We start from the raw sequence: 23,570 nt of genomic DNA on the forward strand, positions 1-23,570 counted from the left end.
CCACTTCCAAAACAGAGAGCTGAGCCACTAGGGGAGCCGCATCCAAAGAGGCATCAAATTTAAACTGCAGCCCCTTGACCAGCTGGTCCACCAGCTTGGCAAAGTCAGGGGGGAGCTCTTCTCCCTCCAGGTCAGGGCGTAAGAGCTTAGCCCACTCGGTCACAGTTTGCGACACCAGGGCAATGGTGAATATCGGCCTCATTGCCAAAGTGTACATATTGCGGACCACAGCATCCGCCTTTCGTTTACCCGGATCCTTAAAGACCAGGGACTCTTCAGCCGGAATCATGGTTGCCTTTTTAAATCCGGAAACCGGTGGAACAGTCCACTTCTTAAGAAGGGACTCCTCATAGGGGTAACGCCTAGTAAAGTGCTTAGGGACCCCAAGGGGACGCTTTGGTCGTCCCCACTCTTTAGCGACAATTCTGTCAAAATAGGCGGGGAAAGGAAACACCTTTGCTGCTCTGGATGGCTTGTGAGGGCCAAACGGAACCTGTGTCTCCATTGCAGTTGAATCCTTCATCTTTAGGGTCTCACACACAGATATAATCAGTGCCTCCACCAGCGCCTTTTCATGTGCGGTTGCAGACGTGGAGGAATCACCCTCACTATCAGAGGATTCCAGGCGCGAGGTTGCAGACCCAGCAGGGTGACCCACATACACGGCAGCTGAATCAGGTTCCGGATCTGATAAGACAGATGAGGCAGTGAGGCAGGGGAAGGCAGGGGGGGGGTGCTTTTTGTTAGCCAGTCGCCCGAAAGCCACCTCCACCCGGGACACAAAGGACTCTAGGACCGCTGTCAGTGAATTGATGGATGGTGGGACCCGGAGGGCCCCGCAGCTTCAGAGAGGAGATCAGGTGGGGAGATGTGCTCCAAAGACTCCATGATTCAATAGGGGACCCCACAAAAAGTGTAAAACACTGCTAAGGGACAACCTCCACCGAGCTGGCAGCACCACCCAGTTGCCAGGCACAAGCACCAAGCGATCCTCAGCAGAGAAGGAGAGGACCCCACCAGACTCACCACCCAGCAGAAACTGGCACCTGCAGCCACCAGGATAGTCAGCACCAGGGGATGAGGAGGGGCTCCCACCGTCGAAAATGGCGCCACAGGGCTCCACTGTCATGGCCACTGCTATTTTCAATGGCAAACCCCCAACAAAATGGCTGCTGGACTACACAAATATGGCCACCATGTATAGAAACACAGAGGCTACAACAAAATGGCAGCCCCATGCGGTACCATGAGGCTTACAGGGACCCAGGAGGGAACCCAGGCCTCAAGGGCAGATCCAGGCAGGACGGGGAGCACTGGCAAGAGCCCCCACCAGGTACAACCCCCCCTCGCTAGTCGCTCGTCCGGTCGCTGGCGGCGCACCCCCCGGCCCCCATCGCCAGCTAGCGCCCTGCCCCCACCCCAGGAAGTGGACCAGACCACCCAAACAGCCCCAGCATATGAGGAGGGGGGACACTGGAAAGGTGGGGTGCCAAATGGGAAGGAGGGGAACCCAGGGTTTCGACCATTCCAAGGAGGGTCCATGTCTCCCACAAAACCCTCCAGGGGAAGAGGGGGACAGCTCTGCACCATACTAGGAACTAGGCAGGCAGTGCTCCAGACAGAACCCCTCTCTATTGAAATGGGGGGCTGTCGGCCAGGAGGAACACTGCGACTAAGGCCGAGACCCGGTCATATGCAACCTCGTGAGGTGTTTAACTCGCAGGCCAGCCCCCGTCCAGTGGGGCTATGTCGCAACTGACCTAGCACAGAGCTGAGGTCTGCGCACTCGCTGGCCAGACTGGGGTGACCACTGGGTCTAGGTTATTCAGCTTGTCGCCCAATCCGGCAGTTGATTGTGGATCTCACAGGAAAATTCCAGAAGAAAATATTTTTTTATCTAAAAAGAAAATTTTTTACCAGGACCAAATATCCCAGCAAGGAACTAGGTCCCTTACTCCTGACTAGTCAGAAAAAAGTGCCTATAGCAGAGAGAGAGAGGGAGCATACCCCCTGGGACTCCTCATGGGCATAGCCAGATTTCTTTTCTGCCTAGTGTTCTACTCCTGTAGGGGCAGTATAACCCAATGGTTAAGAATATCAGGAGATGTGTCCGTCAATGAATGAAAGAGAAAGCACTGTGTCCAAGATTTTATTATTTTTTAGTTATTTATTTATATAAATTACATCCAGACAGGCAGCAAATTACAAGGTCACAAATCGTGTCTGAGATTTTGACACAGAATCTTGGCATGAAATGTGTTTGGGCAAAATACGTTCCCCGACTTCTGTTACCAGAGCAGAAGGAACATCATGCTGCAGTCGCTAATGACTTGCTTCAAACTGCTACCAATGAACCAGATTTTCAAGAAGGTCATAACCTGAGATAAATCATGTGTCTACGGCTATGATCCAGAAATGAAGGCCCAGTCGTCCCAATGGAAATTGTGTCTTTGAAAGGGACTGTGGCATCATTGTCCTATGTACCATGTTTCTTGTATCTTTTTCAATAAATGTCTCTATTTTTCTCAATATATGGCTAGGGGTTTTCTGGACAAACCTCGTATATATACTGAAGTTCTCCATAAATATGGTTATCTTGTACTTTGTAAATAAGTTACTAACCGAAGCCAATGAAACAAGGATCCTCCTGAAGTGTCCAGATGTGTCGGCGCTTATAGCATCTTCCAGTGACTGCTTGTAAGCTGGGTTAAGATAGAATATGAAAGAGTTAAGTTTGCTGGAAATTCTATCACCGCTTGACTGTAAAACACCTAACTTAAAATATCCACACAGCATGATGACAAAATTTTAGGTTACACCAAGGCCCCTTCATTAAATGCATATGTGACATCTTTGTACATTTGGCTAGAAGCATGACAAAATCAGTCTATAATGTACATTACTCAGTTGGATTAGTCTAAGAATCAACAAAAAAGACAGTAAACAAAAAAATACATTGGACGATATTTTCAATGACAGTCAATTTACAAACCAGGCTTCTACCATGTGCAGATGTACACTTATTTTATCAGACAGGTGACAGACCTTCTAAGCCTTGGGTACTCCTAGTAAAAAGGGTTGGGCGTATTTAAGAGTTCATAATTGTAGGCATGGTTTAGGGATTCAAATATGTTCAGCAAGGGAAGGAGGGATTCTGGAGTTGTTGCAGTGAGATCTCCAAGGACTCAATCTAGCAGGCTACACTTAAAGCTGAACTCCAAACAAACAGCTTACTAAACAGATAAAATACATATAAAGGAATTGTTTGGCATTCCAAAATAATTTTCATTTTGTCCATCAAGTCCTGAAATGTACACAGGCCTTCCATAGAGCATAGCCAGGTGGATGACACCCCTTTCTCTGTCCCAAACTGTAGAAGGAATACCGAGGTGTCATCTCTCCACTTCCATCCTGCTGACTGGACAGTGAAAGAGCAGCGGCTGACTGATCCATTCCCTCTTCCTATCATTTTTATTTGCATCCATCATGTAAATTTGCATCCAACAAAACTGATTGTCTCTCAGTCCTGCCCAGACTAAGTGATGTTGTACAGAAGATAGTTTGAGGCTGATATTAAGTGAAATGTAGGTGCATAAGCAGATTGGTTTTAACAAATATATTTATTGGTTTATTAAAGTACAATTTTGAACAGAGTGGAGGGATTAGAATCCATATCAGTTTTTATTGCTGTCTGTACCCTTGATACAGAGATTCTCCCTTTCTATTTTTCCTGTTTACCATTGTCATTGAAAGTGAAAGTAAAAGAAAATCCCAACACTAGTTCTAATGGCCTGGGGGTCCCCATGAAATTTCCTTAATTTGCAGAGATTTCCTCTCATTTCCTGTTTTGGCTATGGAACAGGAAGTGAAGGAAAATCTTCTCAATGGGACACAGATGGCAAAAAACAAATAGACTGATAGGGGTTATAACCCTCCCTTATGCTATCTAAAATGAAAAAGTTTTGGTTTTGGTTATACTTTATTGAAATAAACAGTTGTATTGGTTTGTGCCTTCAATATCTGCCTGGTGTTCATCTTTAAAATAGTTTGTCTTGGCTGAACTGAACCTTTAATAATATAAACTGTGAGTAAATGCACTTATTGTGCTTGACCTTGCCTTGTGCCATCTGTATTTAATCTCCACTAGATGCTAGCCTGGCCAGTGTCAAAGATTTTACAGGAAAAGTCTCCACAGGTCATTGTCATTATTTCTTGAGGTCCTGGGATTTAATATGACATTTGCTGGTAAGTATACACAGCAGATCTGTTTTCTAGTATTTACTAGACCTTATCATCTTTTTAATATTTCACAAGAAGGCTTGACTTTGTACTTCCCTCTAATACCTTGTACTTTCCCTAAAGGAGTAGGCTTGACTTTGTACAGTAACCTCAGGTAACATTCTTTTAAAAGCTTTTCTATAGAAGCAGAATTTCCAAACCCATCAAAATATTTTGGTGTAAGCATTGGCAGATACTTTCTACCGTGAGGGAAAAAGTATTTGATCCCCTGCTGATTTTTTAAATTTGCCCCCTGATATAGAAATTAATCAGTCTCTAATTTTAATAGTAGGTTTCTTTTAACAGTAAAAGACAGAATAACAACAAACATATCCAGAAAAAAAGCATTTCATAAAAGTTATAAATTGATTTGCATTTTAATGAGTGAAATAAGTATTGGGTCCCATTTCAATCAGCAAGATTTCTGGCTCCCAGGTGTCTTCTATACAGGTAACGAGCTGAGATTAGGAGTAATCTCTTAAAGGGAGATGCTCCTAATTTCAGCTTGTTACCTGCATAAAAGACATATGTCCACAGAAGCAATCAATCAGATTGCAATCTCTCCACCATGACCAAGGCCAAAGAGCAGTCCAATGATGTCAGGAACAAGATTGAAGACCTACACATGGCTGGAATGGGCTACAAGACCACCGTCAAGCAGCTTGGTGAGAGGGTGAAAACAGTTGGTGTGATTATTCGCAAATGGGAGAAACACAAAATAACTGTCAATCTCCCTTGGTCTGGGGCTCCATGCAAGATCTCACCTTGTGGAGTTTCAATGATCATGAGAACGGTGAGGAATCAGCCCAAATAGGAGAATCTTGTCAATGATCTCAAGGAAGCTGGGACCATAGTCACTAAGAAAATAATTGGTGACACACTACCCTGTAAAGGACTGAAATCCTTCAGTGCCCCCAAGGTCCCCCTGCTCAAAAAAAACACATGTACAGGCTCATCTGTAGTTTGCTAATGAACATCTGAATGATTCAGAGGAGAACTCGGTGAAAGTGCTGTGTTCATTTGAGACCAAAATCAAACTCTTTGGCATCAACTTAACTCGCTGTGTTTGATGGAGGAGGAATGCTGCCTATGACCCCAAGAACACCATCCCCACCGTCAAACATGAAGGTGGAAACATATGCTTTGGTGGTGTTTTTGTGCTAAGGGGGACAGGACAACTTCACAGCATCAAAGGGATGATGGATGGGGCCATGTACCATCAAATCTTGGATGAGAACCTCCTTCCCTCTGCCAGGGCATTGCAAATGGGTCGTGGATGGGTATTCCAGCATGACAATGACCTAAAACAAATGGCCAAGGCAACAAAGAAGTGGTTCAAGAAGAAGCACATTAAGATCCTGGAGTGGCCTAGCCAGTCTCCAGACCTTAATCCCATAGAAAATATGTGGAGGGAGCTGAAGGTTTGAGTTACCAAACATCAGCCTCGAAACCTTAATGACTTGGAGAGGATCTGCAAAGAGGAGTGGGACAAAATCCCTCCTGAGATGTGTGCTAACCTGATGGCCAACTACAAGAAACGTCTGACCTCTGTGATTGCCAACAAGAGTTTTGCCACCAAGTACTAAGTCATGTTTTGCGAAGAGGTAAAATACTTATTTCACTCATTAAAATGCGAATCAATGAATAACTTTTATGAAATGCATTTTTCTGGATTTTTGTTGTTATTCTGTCCCTCACTGTTAAAATAAACATACCATTAAAATGATAGACTGATTATTGTGAGCAAACGTACAAAATCAGTAGGGGATCAAATACTTTTTCCCCCTCACTGTATGCACACCATGGTGTAGGCTAAATCAGGACATACAGCTCAAAATGGTTGTTCCCATGTTAACCTCCCTGCTTAACCCTTAAAAAGTAGATCTACTGTCTGTCTTGTTTAGACTGTAAATGAAGCATTGTTTGGGCTGAACATGCATTTTGGTGGCCTTGATGGCTTCCAGTTTAATGTGCCTATATTTTTCCTTCCCAAGTATCCCCCCCCCCCCCCCCCACATGCAATGCTAATTCCATAAACGTTCCCATTTTCTTTGCACACTATACATTATTTTAGACCCAGTGACATGCTTCTCTATGCATTGGGTGTATGACACAGCATGATCCCCTCAGAGCTTGGGACGTTATAATCCCCTCCCGCCCCCCCCCCCCCAACTAATGAAGGCCTACAAGTCCCAGCATGAGCCCCTGAGATCTAAGAAGTCACATCCTTATATCTCAAGGATTCATGCTGGGACTTGTAGCCCTTTACTTTGGGGGGGTCACATCCTTAGATCTCAGGGGTTCATGCTGTGACTTATAGTCCATCACTTTTGGGGGATGTACCCCCCCCAAAGTAAAGCACTGCAATTTCCAGCATGAACCCCTCAGAGTTTAGGACTTAACACCCCCCCCCCCACTAGTGAAGGACTACAAGTCCTAGTTCCTTGAGATCTGACCCCCCTTCAAAAGCTATCAGCAGCTGGACCTAGACTGCAAACATATGCTTTTTTTAATAAAATGCTGTTTTAAAAATTTTGAAGTGGTTTTTTTTGGCAAGTATATGGTCTTGCCTAGGGCGAAAAATAGTCTATCATCGTCACTGCCAATGCACACTGCAAGAAGCTTACAGTGTGCAATGAAATCAGAGTAAACAATTTCAGTACAGAAGAGTCTGTACAACTGTGCAAGGCTAAAGGAAAGGCTGGGGTTAGGCTCTAAGGATTCTTACGAAGATAAGAAGAATTTTTTATTTTTTTATTTTAATAAAATGACACTACTTTGTGCCAAAAATAAAAACCAATGGTTATATATGATATAGGAAAGCTTTAAGGAAAGCATAAACAGTGTTTGAATTGGAGTGTCATCTTTTCCCACCTGGCATCAATCCTATGAATTAATTAAACTACCATATTATGTTTTTTTTTTTTTGGCTCACCTTCTTGATAAGCTTGATTAATAGCTTGGATCTCCTGGTTGTTTCTTGTAGCTAAGATCTCAATTAAGACTTTCTCATCTGTGCCGGCCCCCTGCAGACAAATAAACACGTTAACTTTTATTGTTTTGAGATTTGTCTGCCAAAAAAGAAAAATAATTATCTAAATTATGACATAGCTGAAACATTTAGAAAAACATATGTCATGTGTCTTTTCCACAAAAAAAAATCCCCCAGCGCAGGAAATATTTTTGTACATTTGAGCATTTGCAGAGCAGTCACTTGACAGTCTCTGAAGATCTGACCTTCTTGGTTGACCCTGCAAGGCTGACACCAAGGGATTTGATTGGCTGGAATCTATAGCAAACTCAAAGGGTCTGGTATGGAATTTGGGGGAGAGCCCATGCCATTTTGTTTTTTGTTTTACTCTATCCCCCTTGTTTGTGTACATTCACCTGTCACTCGGGAACTCCAAGCTAATAGCCGAATGTGCTGTGTGGAGATAGGTCACTGGTTGTTAGGATGCTGGCGGGTGCTGGCTTCCTAACAACCAGGAGAAAGCTGTGATATACCACTGCTAAATGTTTTGCTTCACACTCAGCCAGCCGAACACCCATTCTTCAGGCGTTCACACAAGATTCTCCATAGACTGTAGACAGTGCAGAACTCTCTCTTTATTTCCTCTGCTGGTTGAATGTTCTTAGCCTATAATGTTGTACTGATTTTTCAATTGGTGAATGTTAACTCTCATGGTCAAATGTTCTTCGATGACCAAATTTTAAGAAATGTTACACTTGTTCTGCAAAAGGCAACAAAGAATACTGCAACACAAGGAAACTGGATGCCTTGCGTTGTTTTACCCACTATCGTTGATGGATTTTTTTTTTTGCATGTGCAGTGCCATATTATTGTGAAGAGGCTAGCAGGATTAAAACAAAATATTGCTGCCATCATTTAAGAGGTGATAGGGTTCCATTCAATGAACATGAGTGGGCTTGAATATGGGCATATGGTATCAGAAAACCCATTAATTATGGTGCTACCCTTAATACCCTTCCAACTACCAGACATACCTCCCTCAGTAAGATCCCATGAGGTCATCAGCCTGGTGTCAAGTAATGGAAGCCAAGGATCTGGTATATATTGTCATCTTAAAGTGATTCTAAAAGGTCATTTTTTTTTTTTTTCACTAACAAACATGTTATATTTACCTGAAATTGTTTTGCACCGAGCAGCCCTGATGCCCTTCCTGGCTCTTCCTCCTTTCAGGGTGCCCCCATAACAAGCTACCTGCTATGGGGGCACTCGTGCAGGCTTGATCCTGAGTCTGGTTGTGTGCGTCTATATAGTCACACATTACGGCTCAGCCCCCTGCTCCCTCCTCACAGGATTTGATTGACAGCAGCAGAAGCCAATGGAAGAACCAATATGTTTTATCATTTATCTCTTTCACATTTTGATGCATCCCTACTTTCTGATTCTTGCATAATCTTTGAAGGCTATGTTATATAGTAGTAAAGAAAAAATTATTTAATAGTGCTCCAAGAAAAGTAAAGAAATATATTTACTGCTATGGCTTTGTTTAACTGCTTAGCATCAAACTCGGCTGGTGTCATCATTAGTCCCAGGATTAGTTTAGCCAAGGTTCCAGAGATCTCTGACTTCAGATCGGCCATCAGGTCCTACAAAAGATACAAATATTTTGTAATGGTGGAGATTGGGCAGATTTTGCACTTACTGTATACACAGCACAAATTAGGCAATATAAATATAAAAAAAATATTTTCTGATAGAGCTGCCATTGTTGAGTTCTCAATCTACAAAAGCTATTTGCCTGGTTGTCAAGCCATTCCTTTTGTTTCAATACCTTAAGTCATGAACCTATAACAAGTATGCTAATAAGGAATCTTGCCTCTACTATTACTTCCTGAATCCTGATTTGACATGGAGTCAAAAATCACTGAAGCTAGGGGATCTGTATGACAGCCTGGCATTTAGCATTTTCAACAGGAGGTCAGTAATGGCAGCTCCCATATTTCTCTTTAGAAGGGTCTGTTTGAAACAGTTATTCGCACTGGTCCAACAAGTTACTGAATTTACATTAATCTGCTGTATTTTGAGCATTTAGAGCAGGGCCTATCGATGAATGGCAATGCATATTTATATCTGTACTTTGTAGTGTGATAAAATGCTAGTGTGATTTGGTGTGGTGCCTGAATGGGTGCTTTGCCATTAATCCCCAACGTTCCACCCTTAGCTTTATGTGTTACTGAGCAGTGCAATAATGTGAATTTAACATGGGTTACTAACAACACACTAGTGTGAATGGGACCTTAAATATATGCAACTTAAAGGTAGTTTAAGGGCCTCCTCACACCTCTGCATTTTATTGCACACATTTTAATTAACCTCAACCCAAGTACACAGGTTAGCCATTGTTTTAAATGGCGCTAGTTCACACCTGTGCACTGCATTGAAGAGCATTGTTGGTTTTTGGATGCATCAGTGGGTATACTAGGTCCTAGTGTTGCACAGGAAAATTAAAGATTGTTGATAACAAACATAAACACATGAAAACATGCAAGGAAAAGTATAATTCCAGCCTAAGGACCTATTCGCAACTGTCCATTTTCATACAGCAAAACTCATATTTTGCTGTATTAAACTGCATTTAAAGCAGAACTTTGCTTTTTTCTTATGTGGCTGTTCTCATCCATGTGTTGCAGTTCAGCGTGTTCTGAAAGGAAACTATAGGGGCCTATTCACTGTGATGAGCACTGATGGGCACTGTGATGAGCACTGATGGCACTGTGATGAGCACTGATGGCACTGTGATGAGCACTAATGGGCACTGTGATAAGCACTTATGGCACTGTGATGGGCACTGTAATGAGCACTGATGGCACTGTAATGAGCACTAATGGGCACTGTGATGAGCACTGATGGCACTGTGATGAGCACTAATAGGCACTGTGGTGAGCACTGATGGCACTGTGATGAGCACTAATGGGCACTGTGATGAGCACTGATGGCACTGTGATGAGCACTGATGGCACTGTGATAAGCACTGATGGCAGTGTAATGAGCACTGGTGAGCACTGATGGCACTGTGATGAGCACTGATGGGCACTGTGATGAGCACTAAGATAAGCACTGATGGGCACTGTGAGGAGCACTGATGGCACTGCGATGAGCAAACTATAGGGGGCTATTCATAACTACACATGTGCATTAGTACACATTCTGCCACTCCTAAGACATAATACAGACTTACACGTCCAAAGTGTGACTTAAATGCTTTCTTGATCTCTTGCCTCTGGGAATTAGAGCGCCTGGTCAGTATCTCGATAATGGCGTCCTCATCGGTACCTGCAATAAAAAACACCTTTACTTAATTCATATACAACTTTTGCCTATCTTTCACTTCAATCTGGTGACAAGATTTAGATACATTTTTTTATTGCTATAATGTAAAAAGCAAATGAAAAACATGTAGTTCCTCTAGGGTTCATTATTTAAGCCACCTATCAAGGCAGCTGATAATATCCATCCAGTTCCAGTGATGTAAACCTTCAGGGGCATCAACAAACCAAGAATATATTTTCTTTTTGTCTACTACAAAGAGGGAATACTAAATTGGTATTGGGGCGTGGCTTGGCGCGCAGCGAGGATGGCTGCCTGATCCCTGAGCTCCGGACCCGAGGCGACATTGCACGAACTCTACAGCGTCTTCTTAGCTGACTTTTGCCACAGAATGGGCAGGCTCGGCAAGGCGAACCCCACGACCAGAAGTGTGAAGCCCGTTAAAACCAGCCAGGGGAAAATCATCGCCGATATTTTCAAGGCCCAGGCGACACTCTCCAGGAGACATACTTCTGGGCACAAGATGGCGCGGAGACAGGCCTCTGAGGATGAGGAGGAGATCGATACTGACTCCATAGCAGCTTCTGAGGACAACGTAAGTTCAGCCTCCCCCAGAGACAGACAGGTGACCCTTAAAGATATGATGGCTATCGCTGCTGACATAAAAGGCTCCCTGGGGGCCGCCATCACGGACCTAAAGGCAGATATGGTGAGACTAACTGATCAGATGGCAGGGGTGGAGAAGGCCGGCAGAGTCAGAGACAAGGCGATAAAAAGACTGGAAGAAGTGACATGTACCCATGCTAACCATTTAATCTCGATGAATCGCCACCTCGAGGATCTAGATAATCGTGGCAGAAGAAATAACATAAGGGTGCGAGGCCTGCCTGAATCGGTGGAGGGGGGGGACATTAGAGCAGCTCTCTCATCCATATTCAACAGTCTGTTGGAGAGACCACCTGAGTCCCCGATAGAAATGGACAGAGCTCATAGGGCTCTCAGACAAAGGGCCCCTGATACTTTACCACCCAGAGATGTCATTTGCTGTCTCACCAGCCATGTTCTCAAAGAAGAGATATTAGCCAAAGCGAGACAAAATGAGGAGATCCTATTCAATGAGGTTCCTATCTTACTCTTTCAGGACTTGTCACCTATAACCCTGAAAAATAGAAGAGCGGTGAGACCCTTGTTAGAGGTTATGAAAGAAAGAAATATCCCATATAAGTGGAAGTTTCCTTTTGCTCTGCAGGCCACTTTCAAGGGGAAAAATTATCTTTTGCGTACACCGGACGACCTGCAATCCTTCTGTACAAATTTGCATCTGGATCCAATAAGCCTACCAGAGTGGTACGCAGAATTTTTATTGCCCTCTTCACCGGTCAACCATCATGCATACGATAGTTCTCCTTCAACCTCGGCTCACAAATCTCCCTTTTCCAAAGGAGGTAACAAGACAAAATTTAAAAATCAATCACTTCCTTTTGCATCACCTCCTAAAACGCCGAGGATGAGAGATAAATAACAAGGTCCACAATCTTCCAGGTTGCGGATTAATTCTCATTTCTCCTGTTGACACTTCATCTTTATGGTCTTACCTTTGCTGTTGATCGCTCTGCTGAGTTTTTTTTTAGTTTTACTTTTAAGGTCATTTGATTATGGCTAGCATTGGCCGTTGCTATTTGTCGGAAGGTTTACCTCCATTATAAAACGGATGATTAGACTGGAATTCTTGTTCTATAAGCAATATAAGCTAAGACGCTTTCTGGTGGCTTTTTTCATTTTTTCGCCACTAGGGGTCGCCTTTGTTCCAAGAAAGTGAGCTATACTTATAATAGAGGATTTTCCTTATCCAACGCAGCTCTTGTCATAGTATTAAGCATGCTGACTTTGCTTTATTTTTTGGTTTCCTCAGATAATCTTACTTGCACCTACAGCCCACTTCAGATGTTCTTTGTGACTTTTCCTTAGATGGAAACTTTGCCGCATGGAAATAGGACTTCTTCTCGACGTTTCCCTTAAGGTACTGTATGGTCTCGATGTGGTTTACACACAGTGTTCTACGAAGTGTTGAGGCTGTAGATAATAACATGGCTGCAGGATAATCTTGATCGCTCCAAAACAATTTTCAATTTACAACAGGAACTGAACATTGCCTAATTTTTTCCTTTCTTTTCTCAAAAGGCTTTTCATCATAAGTGAATACTCGTTGCCTTCTTTATTTTATTTTCTTTTTTTGACATTTTTTCTAGGTCCTAACATGCCATTATTGACCGTTTAGATGTGATTTTTATAAGATTTCCTAAACATTCTGCCATTGTTTTGTTTATATGCTGTAGAGTTGTTTTATAAAAATTTATACTATCGCATTTTTTAATAATGTCGCCTCACATGGGTTGGGGCATTTTCTGACTTCAGTACTTACCTTTACGCACTGCGTTGTGCTACTTCCAGTGCTCCCACCAGGCTCTCATACCGTTTGGTTGTATCCCAACCTGACGGTATAGCCTACTTTTTGGTTGACGGAGAGCTGAACTCTAGTTAACCGGCCTATACTGTCTTTACTTACTCACTCTTTTTTCATACTAACTTCTGTTTCCCCTTCCCCTTTCCCTTTGACTTCCCCCCCCACTCCTACGAGTGTGCAATTTTAAGATGGCTTTCGCCCACCTAGGCAGAAATCCATTGGTCGTTTCCTTCAACGCCAATGGACTTAATATTCCTGAGAAAAGGAGAAAGCTACTAGGTGAATTGAGGAAGAGCAAAGCTCTTGTAGCTTTTATTCAAGAGACTCATTTTAGATCAGACCAGATCCCCAAATTCACAGACAGACACTTCACCAAACTATACACGGCTTCTAACCAGTTGGCAAAAACGAAAGGTGTCGCTATATTGCTTAGTAAAAACTCCCCATTTGTAGTCGAAAGAGAACTATCGGACCCTGAGGGAAGATTCGTTTTCCTGGCAGGGTCCCTGAATGGACGTCCCATGACTTTTGCTAATGTCTACTTCCCGAACAGGGCCCAGGTCACCTTTTGTACGAAACTGATTGACGAACTTAAAAGTTTTGCTTCTGGTTGCATTATCCTTGGGGGAGATTTTAATGTCCCCCTGGAACCACTGAGAGATACCTCCACAGGAAAAACTAGTATTGCATACGGCAAACTTAAAAAAATCAAAGACTTGTTGAGATCCCTTAATCTTGTGGACTCATGGCGAGCCTTACACCCGACTGATAAAGATTACTCCCACTATTCTGCCCCACACAACAAATACGCTAGAATAGACATGATCATGATCTCACAAAGGGACTTACCCGACTTAGTGGAGGCAAAGATAGGGCACGTGGTCCTGTCGGACCACGCGCCCGTTTCCATCTCCCTCAACACTGATTTTAAGCACAAACCCGAATTCAATTGGAGATTGAATCCTTCGTTGCTCCTCGACCCAGTCATTAAAAAGGAAATAGAGGGCTCTATTTCCGATTATTTCAAAGAGAACTCCTCACATGAAATGTCTAGTGTGACAATATGGGAAGCTCACAAGAGCGTCATTAGAGGAGAATTTATTAAATTTGGAGCGAGGAAAAAAAAGGAGAAAGAGAAGCTGATGAACGATCTGGTCTCCAAAATCGCTAAGTTAGAGGCGCAACACAAGATCTCTGCGGCTGACTCTATTCTGGAGGAGTTAACCGACTTTAGGAAAAGATTGAGAGATCTACTTAATAATAAAACTAGAAGATCAATCTACTTCAGCAGAGCCATTTATTATGAGCACGGTGACAAAGGCAGCAAATTTCTTGCTAGAGCCCTTAAGGACAGCCAAGCGGCCTCACATATTCCGTTCATGAGAAACAGGAAAAATATCAAAATTCACGATCCCAGATTTATTGCAGAATCGTTCCGCTCATATTATGAAACTCTCTATAACCTCCCCCAACAAACACGCCCTGCTAATCTTTCGGGTCCCAGAGACCAATTAATTTCTCAATACATTATTGATAGCGGACTTCCCTGCCTCTCCAAACTGGATAATGCCCTATTAGAAAAAGACATTTCCCAGGAGGAGGTCAAGCAAGCGATAGATTCCTTAAAATGCGGTAGGAGCCCCGGACCTGATGGCCTAACGTCTCAGTACTACAAATTATTACATCCCCTGCTGACTGGCCCCCTAACCAAAGCATTGAACGACCTTTCCACTTTGACGCGTCCCTCTTCTGAATTCCTGTCCGCCCATATAACTGTCATTCCCAAAAAAGACAAGGATCCGACTCTATGTCCAAGCTACAGACCGATTTCGTTGCTCAATCTAGATGTTAAACTCCTGGCGAAAATCCTGGCTAATAGACTTAAGCCTTTGTTACAATACATCATAGGCCCAGAACAGGTCGGCTTTATGCCAGGACGAGAGGCTCGTGATAACATTATCAAATCTCTTAATTTATTACATGCTGTAAGGACTAATGGAATACAGGGTTTGATGTTGTCCACCGATGCTGAGAAAGCTTTCGACAGAGTGGCTTGGGACTATCTACTTGCTACCTGTCGACACCTCGGGTTGGGAGACAACATGATGGGATGGATTGGATCGCTTTATGCTAACCCGACAGCTAGGGTGAAGGTTAACAATGTTTTTTCTACGCCCCTACACTTGAAAAATGGGACGAGACAGGGCTGCCCCCTGTCACCTATATTATTCATTCTAGCACTAGAACCGTTAATTAGACATATTAAAATGGACACGGCCGTTCATGGGTTTTGGGTCAAAGGTAGAGAATATAAGGTCTCGGCATACGCCGATGACCTGCTGTTCTATATCACCCAACCACATGTCTCTATCCCTAATCTTAATTTACATTTCCAAAAATTTAGATTCTTATCAAACTTCAAGGTGAATCACTCGAAGTCTGAAGCCTTGGATATTTCACTTTCTGAGAGTACGAAAGCTTTAACCCGCGCCAATTGCCCCTATAGATGGGTACCTAAATCTCTTAAATACTTAGGAATTCAACTTACACCCAAAACAGATATGATTTTTGACGCCAACTTCACCCCATTGTTGGCGGATATAGGTAGAGATCTCAAGAGTTGGAACTCCAAGAACTTTTCCTGGTTTGGAAGGGCGGCCATCTTGAAGATGGTAATTCTTCCCCGCCTACTTTATCTTTTCCATGCTTTGCCGATTAAGATCCCTACAAGTTTTTTCCGTAAACTTAATTCTATCCAGCGACAATTTCTGTGGGCGTATAAGAGACCGAGAATTAGCCTTCAGATCCTACATCGTGCTAAGCAGGACGGAGGTATTGGCTTACCAAATTTTGCTAAATATCATCTGGCCACTCACATCACGAGAGTGGTTGATTGGCACTGTCATCTATCACAAAAAGATTGGGTTGCACTAGAAAGAGATTGCACCGAATTTCAAACACAAAACCTACTTTGGACTAGTCCGGAGAATTACCCCTTAGAAATTAAACACCATCCATTAATTTCCACTACCTTAGACCTGGTTAACCGTGTTGCTACTAAACATCATTTGATTACCAAATTCGGGACAATGACACCTATTTCACATAATCCAGATTTCATCCCGGGTTTGGACTTTAGGCTAGGGGACAGGTCTGGGAATCATCGCGGAGCACAGCTACGAGTTGGTGATTGTGTGTCTGGCAGTAGGCTACTCTCTCTCGAGGAGTTTAACTCGCTGCAACCTAAAGATTTCTGTCTTTCCTTTTGGAATTACTTGCAGCTTCATAACTTTTTCCGAAACGCGAAATCTAAACTACAATTGAGCATTCCTCTAACAGCTCTTGAGGAGATCTGCCTCGGACAGACACCTCGCACCAAAACCACTTCACAAGCATATCAATGGCTGTCTCAGTCTGGTGGCGATCTCCCTGACAAAAACAAACTACTGTGGGAAAAAGATTTAAATCGTATTATTTCTGTCAAACAATGGGAAAAAGCTTGTGTCTTTACACATAAGTGCTCCTTGAGCACAAGGGTGCAAGAGACTTCCTTTAAAATCCTGACACGCTGGTACATTACCCCTGTACAACTTAAGATGTGGTCTGCGCAACTCTCGGACAGATGTTGGAGATGCTTAAAGGAGAGAGGTACTTTCCTGCATTTGTGGTGGGATTGTCCCATCATCCAAAAATTCTGGATTGAAATCATACATCTGATTAAATTTATTACCAACACTAATCTACCGTTAGATGCCGCCTGCTGTCTCTTACATGTGCATAATGTATCCTATAGGATTTACAAACGATCTCTCACTAGGCACTTGCTGAATGCTGCAAAGGCAGTCATTCCCCTGCATTGGAATGCCCAGTCTGGGCCTTCTGTGAAGGAGTGGCTTGATAGAGTTAAAACTTTCTTTGAGATGGAAGAGATAATTGCTATTAAAAAAGAATGCGATTCTGCCTTTCACAAAACCTGGCGTTCCTGGTTAGAATTTACTCTTTCTGATACTTTCAAAAGATTTTATGTCAACTAAATCTGAATTTAGTCATCTTTGGTCCAAGGTTACTGTTTGTCACATGATTATGTGATTGCTTACTATGCCTCCCTCCCATAATTTACATGTTTTTGCACACTCAACTTGTCCTTATCCCGTTACCCACCTTTCCCTTGTATTTTCCCTCTTCTCAGTCACTTTTCTCCTTTCTCTCCCTTTTCTACGGCTCACTTGCCGTGGCCACGTTAAGTGGCAGTTAATTCTAGTAGTTATGTTATTTTAATTTCATGGTTTGGTCTATGCAGTGAGTGTTACCTCATTTGTTTCGTCATTTTTGCACTTTTTGACCTATTCCATGTACATGTTCTTGTCACTTTTTTGCTAAGCATTCCAATTTGAAATGTATCTATGTCATTTCCTTTGCAAAGCTAATGTTTGTAATTGACAATTCTTGCAATAAAGCTTTTTTATTGAAAAAAAAAAAAAAAAAAATTGGTATTAAACCCACTTTTTAAAAAATTGCTGATAGGCAGGGATTTTATGACAGAAGCGAGACCGCGCAGCTCAGCATACATTCACGGCACTCGCTGCACAGGTGTGACATCATTGTGGCCCAATAGCGTCTTCTGCTGTCTCTAAGCCAATGAGGAGGAAGAGAGAAGACAGAGCCTCTGCTCTCGTGCACAGCGCTGGATCAAAATCAGGTAAATATAAGGGGGGGGGGGGCTGGGGGAGGAGAACTGCATGCAGAAGGTTTTTTGTACCTTAATGCACCAGACCATGCGATATGCTGCAGATTTTCTACAGTGTACTTGGTTGTTTCTGCATAGCACTGTGGTGAGCGCTGTGATTATCACTAATGGCACTGTGATGAGCACTGATGGCACTGTGATGAGCACTGATGGCACTGTGATGAGCACTAATGGGCACTGTGATGAGCACTAATGGGCACTGCGATGAGCACTAATGGGCACTGTGATGAACACTAATGGGCACTGTGATGAGCACTGAGGCACTGTGATGAGCACTAATGGGCACTGTGATGAGCACTAATGGGCACTGTGATGAGCACTGATGGCACTGTGATGAGAACTAATGGACACTGTGATGAGCACTGATGGCACTGTGATAAGCACTGTTGGCACTGTGATAAGCACTGATGGCACTGTGATGAGCACTAATGGGCACTGTGAGGAACACTAATGGGCACAATGTCGAGCACTGATGGACAGTGTGAGGAGCACTGGTAGCACTGAGATGAGCACTGATGGGCACTGTGATGAGCACTGACGGCATTGCGATGAACATTGAGGGCACTGTAGTGAGCCCTGAGATGAGCACTGTCATGAGAAGTGACGGCACTGTGATGAGCACTGCTGTGGCAGACCAAATGTAGCCGTCCCACGCTGCTGCAGGGTGTCTCTCTCCTCTCCTACCACATTCACACGGGGTCGGGGATGGATACAAATGCTTCCCAGTTGCTATGGAAATGATGCCACCATACAGCAGGTGTGCGCCTTCATTTCCATTAACTAATGCTTTCTCTGTGTGTCCTTATACCCGGAAGTGACGTTACACCGGGAACAATGTCACTTCTGGAAATTAGGTATCCACGAAGGAACATGCCCAGCTGCTGTGGACTAATGACACGCCCAGCTGCTGGGGACTAATGACACACCCAGCTGCTGTGGACTAATGACATACCCAGCTGCTGTGGACTAATGACACGCCCAGCTGCTGGGGACTAATGACACGCCCAGCTGCTGTGGACTAATGACACGTCCAGCTGCTGTGGACTAATGACACGCCCAGCTGCTGTGGACTAATGACACGTCCAGCTGCTGTGGACTAATGACAAGCCCAGCTGCTGTGGACTAATGACACACCCGGCTGCTGTGGACTAATGACACGTCCAGCTGCTGTGGACTAATGACACGTCCAATTGCTGTGGACTAATGACACGTCTAGCTGCTGTGGACTAATGACAAGCCCAGCTGCTGTGGACAAATGACAAGCCCAGCTGCTGTGGACAAATGACTTGCCCAGCTGCTGTGGACTAATGACACACCCAGCTGCTGTGGACTAATGACACACCCAGCCGCTGTGGACTAATGACAAGCCCAGCTGCTGTGGACTAATGACACGCCCAGCTGCTGTGGACTAATGACACGCCCAGCTGCTGTGGACTAATGACACACCCAGCTGCTGTGGACTAATGACACACCCAGCTGCTGTGGACTAATGACACGCCCAGCTGCTGTGGACTAATAACACACCCAGCTGCTGTGGACTAATGACACGCCCAGTTCCTGTGGACTAATGACACAATCAGCTGCTGTGGACTAATGACACGCCCAGCTGCTGTTGACTAATGACATGTCCAGCTGCTGTGGACTAATGATACACCCAGCTTCTGTGGACTAATGACAAGCCCAGCTGCTGTGGACTAATGACACACCCGGCTGCTGTGGACAAATGACACGCCCAGCTGCTGTGGACTAACGACACACCCAGCTGCTGTGGACTAACGACACACCCAGCTGCTGTGGACTAATGACATACCCAGCTGCTGTGGACTAATGACACGCCCAGCTGCTGGGGACTAATGACACGCCCAGCTGCTGTGGACTAATGACACGCCCAGCTGCTGTGGACTAATGACACGTCCAGCTGCTATGGACTAATGACAAGCCCAGCTGCTGTGGACTAATGACACACCCGGCTGCTGTGGACTAATGACACGTCCAGCTGCTGTGGACTAATGACACGTCCAGCTGCTGTGGACTAATGACACGTCTAGCTGCTGTGGACTAATGACAAGCCCAGCTGCTGTGGACAAATGACAAGCCCAGCTGCTGTGGACAAATGACACGCCCAGCTGCTGTGGACTAATGACACACCCAGCTGCTGTGGACTAATGACACACCCAGCCACTGTGGACTAATGACAAGCCCAGCTGCTGTGGACTAATGACACGCCCAGCTGCTGTGGACTAATGACACGCCCAGCTGCTGTGGACTAATGACACACCCAGCTGCTGTGGACTAATGACACACCCAGCTGCTGTGGACTAATGACACGCCCAGCTGCTGTGGACTAATAACACACCCAGCTGCTGTGGACTAATGACACGCCCAGTTCCTGTGGACTAATGACACACTCAGCTGCTGTGGACTAATGACACGCCCAGCTGCTGTTGACTAATGACATGTCCAGCTGCTGTGGACTAATGATACACCCAGCTTCTGTGGACTAATGACAAGCCCAGCTGCTGTGGACTAATGACACACCCGGCTGCTGTGGACAAATGACACGCCCAGCTGCTGTGGACTAACGACACACCCAGCTGCTGTGGACTAATGACACACCCAGCTGCTGTGGACTAATGACACACCCAGCTGCTGTGGACTAATGACACACCCAGGTGCTGTGGACTAATGACACGCCCAGTTCCTGTGGACTAATGACACGCCCAGTTCCTGTGGACTAATGACACACTCAGCTGCTGTGGACTAATGACACGCCCAGCTGCTGTGGACTAATGACATGTCCAGCTGCTGTGGACTAATGATACACCCAGCTGCTGTGGACTAATGACACACCCAGCTGCTGTGGACTAATGACAAGCCCAGCTGCTGTGGACTAATGACACGCCCAGCTGCTGTGGACTAATGACAAGCCCAGCTGCTGTGGACTAATGACACACCCAGCTGCTGTGGACTAATGACAAGCCCAGCTGCAGTGGACTAATGACACGCCCAGCTGCTGTGGACTTATGACAAGCCAACTGCTGTGGACTAATGACACACCCAGCTGCTGTGGACTAATGACAAGCCTAGCTGCAGTGGACTAATGACAAGCCCAGCTGCTGTGGACTAATGACACATCCAGCTGCTGTGGACTAATGACACACCCAGCTGCTGTGGACTAATGACACACCCAGCTGCTGTGGACTAATGACAAGCCCAGCTGCAGTGGACTAATGACACGCCCAGCTGCTGTGGACTTATGACAAGCCAACTGCTGTGGACTAATGACACACCCAGCTGCTGTGGACTAATGACAAGCCTAGCTGCAGTGGACTAATGACAAGCCCAGCTGCTGTGGACTAATGACACACCCAGCTGCTGTGGACTAATGACAAGCCTAGCTGCAGTGGACTAATGACAAGCCCAGCTGCTGTGGACTAATGACACATCCAGCTGCTGTGGACTAATGACACACCCAGCTGCTGTGGACTAATGACACACCCAGCTGCTGTGGACTAATGACAAGCCCAGCTGCAGTGGACTAATGACACGCCCAGCTGCTGTGGACTTATGACAAGCCAACTGCTGTGGACTAATGACACACCCAGCTGCTGTGGACTAATGACAAGCCTAGCTGCAGTGGACTAATGACAAGCCCAGCTGCTGTGGACTAATGACACATCCAGCTGCTGTGGACTAATGACACACCCAGCTGCTGTGGACTAATGACATATCCAGCTGCTGTGGACTAATGACCACCCAGCTGCTGTGGACTAATGACATATCCAGCTGCTGTGGACTAATGACCACCCAGCTGCTGTGGACTAATGACATATCCAGCTGCTGTGGACTAATGACACACCCAGCTGCTGTGGACTAATGACCACCCAGCTGCTGTGGACTAATGACAAGCCCAAATGCTGTGGACTAATGACACACCCAGCTGCTGTGGACTAATGACAAGCCCAGCTGCAGTGGACTAATGACAAGCCAACTGCTGTGGACTAATGACACACCCAGCTGCTGTGGACTAATGACAAGCCCAGCTGCAGTGGATTAATGACCACCCAGCTGCTGTGGACTAATGACCACCCAGCTGCTGTGGACTAATGACACACCCAGCTCCTGTGAACGGCAGTGGGAGCTGGGGAAGAAATGTCACATGACCGGCACAATATATGAAAGAAATAAGGTACAAAGGAACATTTTTGAACGTTTAGAATGATACAGATCGATTATTATTGCTCATTACATGTGAGTATTGAGTTTTAGTGTGGTTGCCTGTACTATTCCATTAATGTATAGTGATAATTGTAGACTGTGAACTGAGACCCCAGAGCACTTCCAGCAACACTGACAGTCCCCCCCCCCCCCCCCGCGCATACTGTATATGTGCACTGCACCTCCCCCCGCGTCCTGTGTAAAGGGATCTTTTCTATTTCTTCATTTTCTCATGAATTAGGGTGTACAATGCATCCTTATTGATGAGAGAACACTGGGAAGGAACCTATCTGATAGAACACCTTTGGGATGAATTAGAGATGAGCCAGGTCTTCTCTCTAACATCAGTGCCTGACCTCAAAAATTGCTTCTGGAAGAATAGTCAAACATTCCCATAGACACACTCCTAAACCTTGTGGACAGCCTTCCCAGAAGAGTTGAAGCTGTTATAGCTGCAAAGGGTGGGCCAACTCAATATTGAACCCTACAGACTAAGACTGGGATACCATTAAAGTTGATGTGCGTGTAAAGGTAGGTGTCCCAATACTTTTGGTAATATGGTGTATATCTGTCTGGAGTTCAGCTTTAGCTGTGTGTAGTTATGACTGCACATTATCTAGCTTTGTACAAAATTTTCATAAGCAAAGTTTTCAGCGTGAATTTTCACATTAGTCTGTTCTCATAGTGGATACATAAGCTTGTGGGCATTCTTACCAAAGCCTTTCATCGCTTTCCTCAAAGCCTTCCCATCAATGTCCGCATTAAAATCAGCAGCAGGAAACACGGTGCCTTTCAGCTGAAGGAGAAATTATAAGCATGAACATAGAAATCTACTAACAAAGGCTTTCAATACTGTTCTGTAACTGTGTTATATTTTCTTGATAGCTTTATGATACTTCACAACCATGTATTAATTGAACGCCTTGTTAGGCAACCAATTAAGCACATTGGAAAGAGTCATGCTTGCAGGATCTTTTATGGGATTTCCAGCACAATGTTTATTAATTAGGGATGAAAGATAACCAGGGCTAGGCCAAAGGAGAGGGACACTGTGAAAATACTTGATGAATGTCCATAAGATATTTGGGCTAGAGCAATCGACAACTGTCATGTCACAATAGCTCACCCTAGTGTCATAATCACTCAGCCTTGTGTAAGAATAGTTCACCCTGGTGTCATGAGATGTTATACAATCATTTCTTACCCTGTGACATATATATTAGACACAACAGTGTCTTTATAGCTACAGTATCTCACAAAAGTGAGTACGCCCCTCACATTTTTGTAAGTCTTTTATTATATCTTTTCATGTGACAACACTGAAGAAATGACACTTTGCTACAATGTAAAGTAGTGAGTGTACAGCTTGTATAACAGTGTAAATTTCCTGTCTCCTCAAAATAACGCAACACACAGCCATTAATATCTAAACCGCTGGCAACAAAAGTGAGTACACCCCTAAGTAAACATGTCCAAATTGGGCTCAATTAGCCATTTCCCCCCCCCCCAGTGTTATGTGACTTGTTAGTTTTACAAGGTCTCAGGTGTAAATGGGGAGCAGGTGTCTT

The 23,570-nt window shown here is 44.6% G+C and overlaps 1 protein-coding gene across 2 annotated transcripts in view; it reads right to left on the reverse strand.

Moving 5' to 3' along the window:
• Positions 1–23,570, reverse strand: part of ANXA6 (annexin A6) — a 175,222-nt gene that overhangs the window by 36,081 nt on the left and 115,571 nt on the right. For both annotated transcript variants that reach the window (XM_082254125.1, XM_082254124.1), the window contains exons 15-19: positions 22,717–22,798; positions 10,485–10,579; positions 8,779–8,892; positions 7,214–7,304; positions 2,623–2,702 (exon numbers count right to left, since the gene is read on the reverse strand). In XM_082254125.1, coding sequence (XP_082110251.1) covers positions 2,623–2,702; positions 7,214–7,304; positions 8,779–8,892; positions 10,485–10,579; positions 22,717–22,798 — 462 coding nt within the window. The remainder of the gene's footprint in view (positions 1–2,622; positions 2,703–7,213; positions 7,305–8,778; positions 8,893–10,484; positions 10,580–22,716; positions 22,799–23,570) is intronic.

Source organism: Pelophylax lessonae (assembly GCF_965119305.1).
Source record: "Pelophylax lessonae genome assembly, chromosome: 4".
Taxonomy (NCBI): domain Eukaryota; kingdom Metazoa; phylum Chordata; class Amphibia; order Anura; family Ranidae; genus Pelophylax; species Pelophylax lessonae.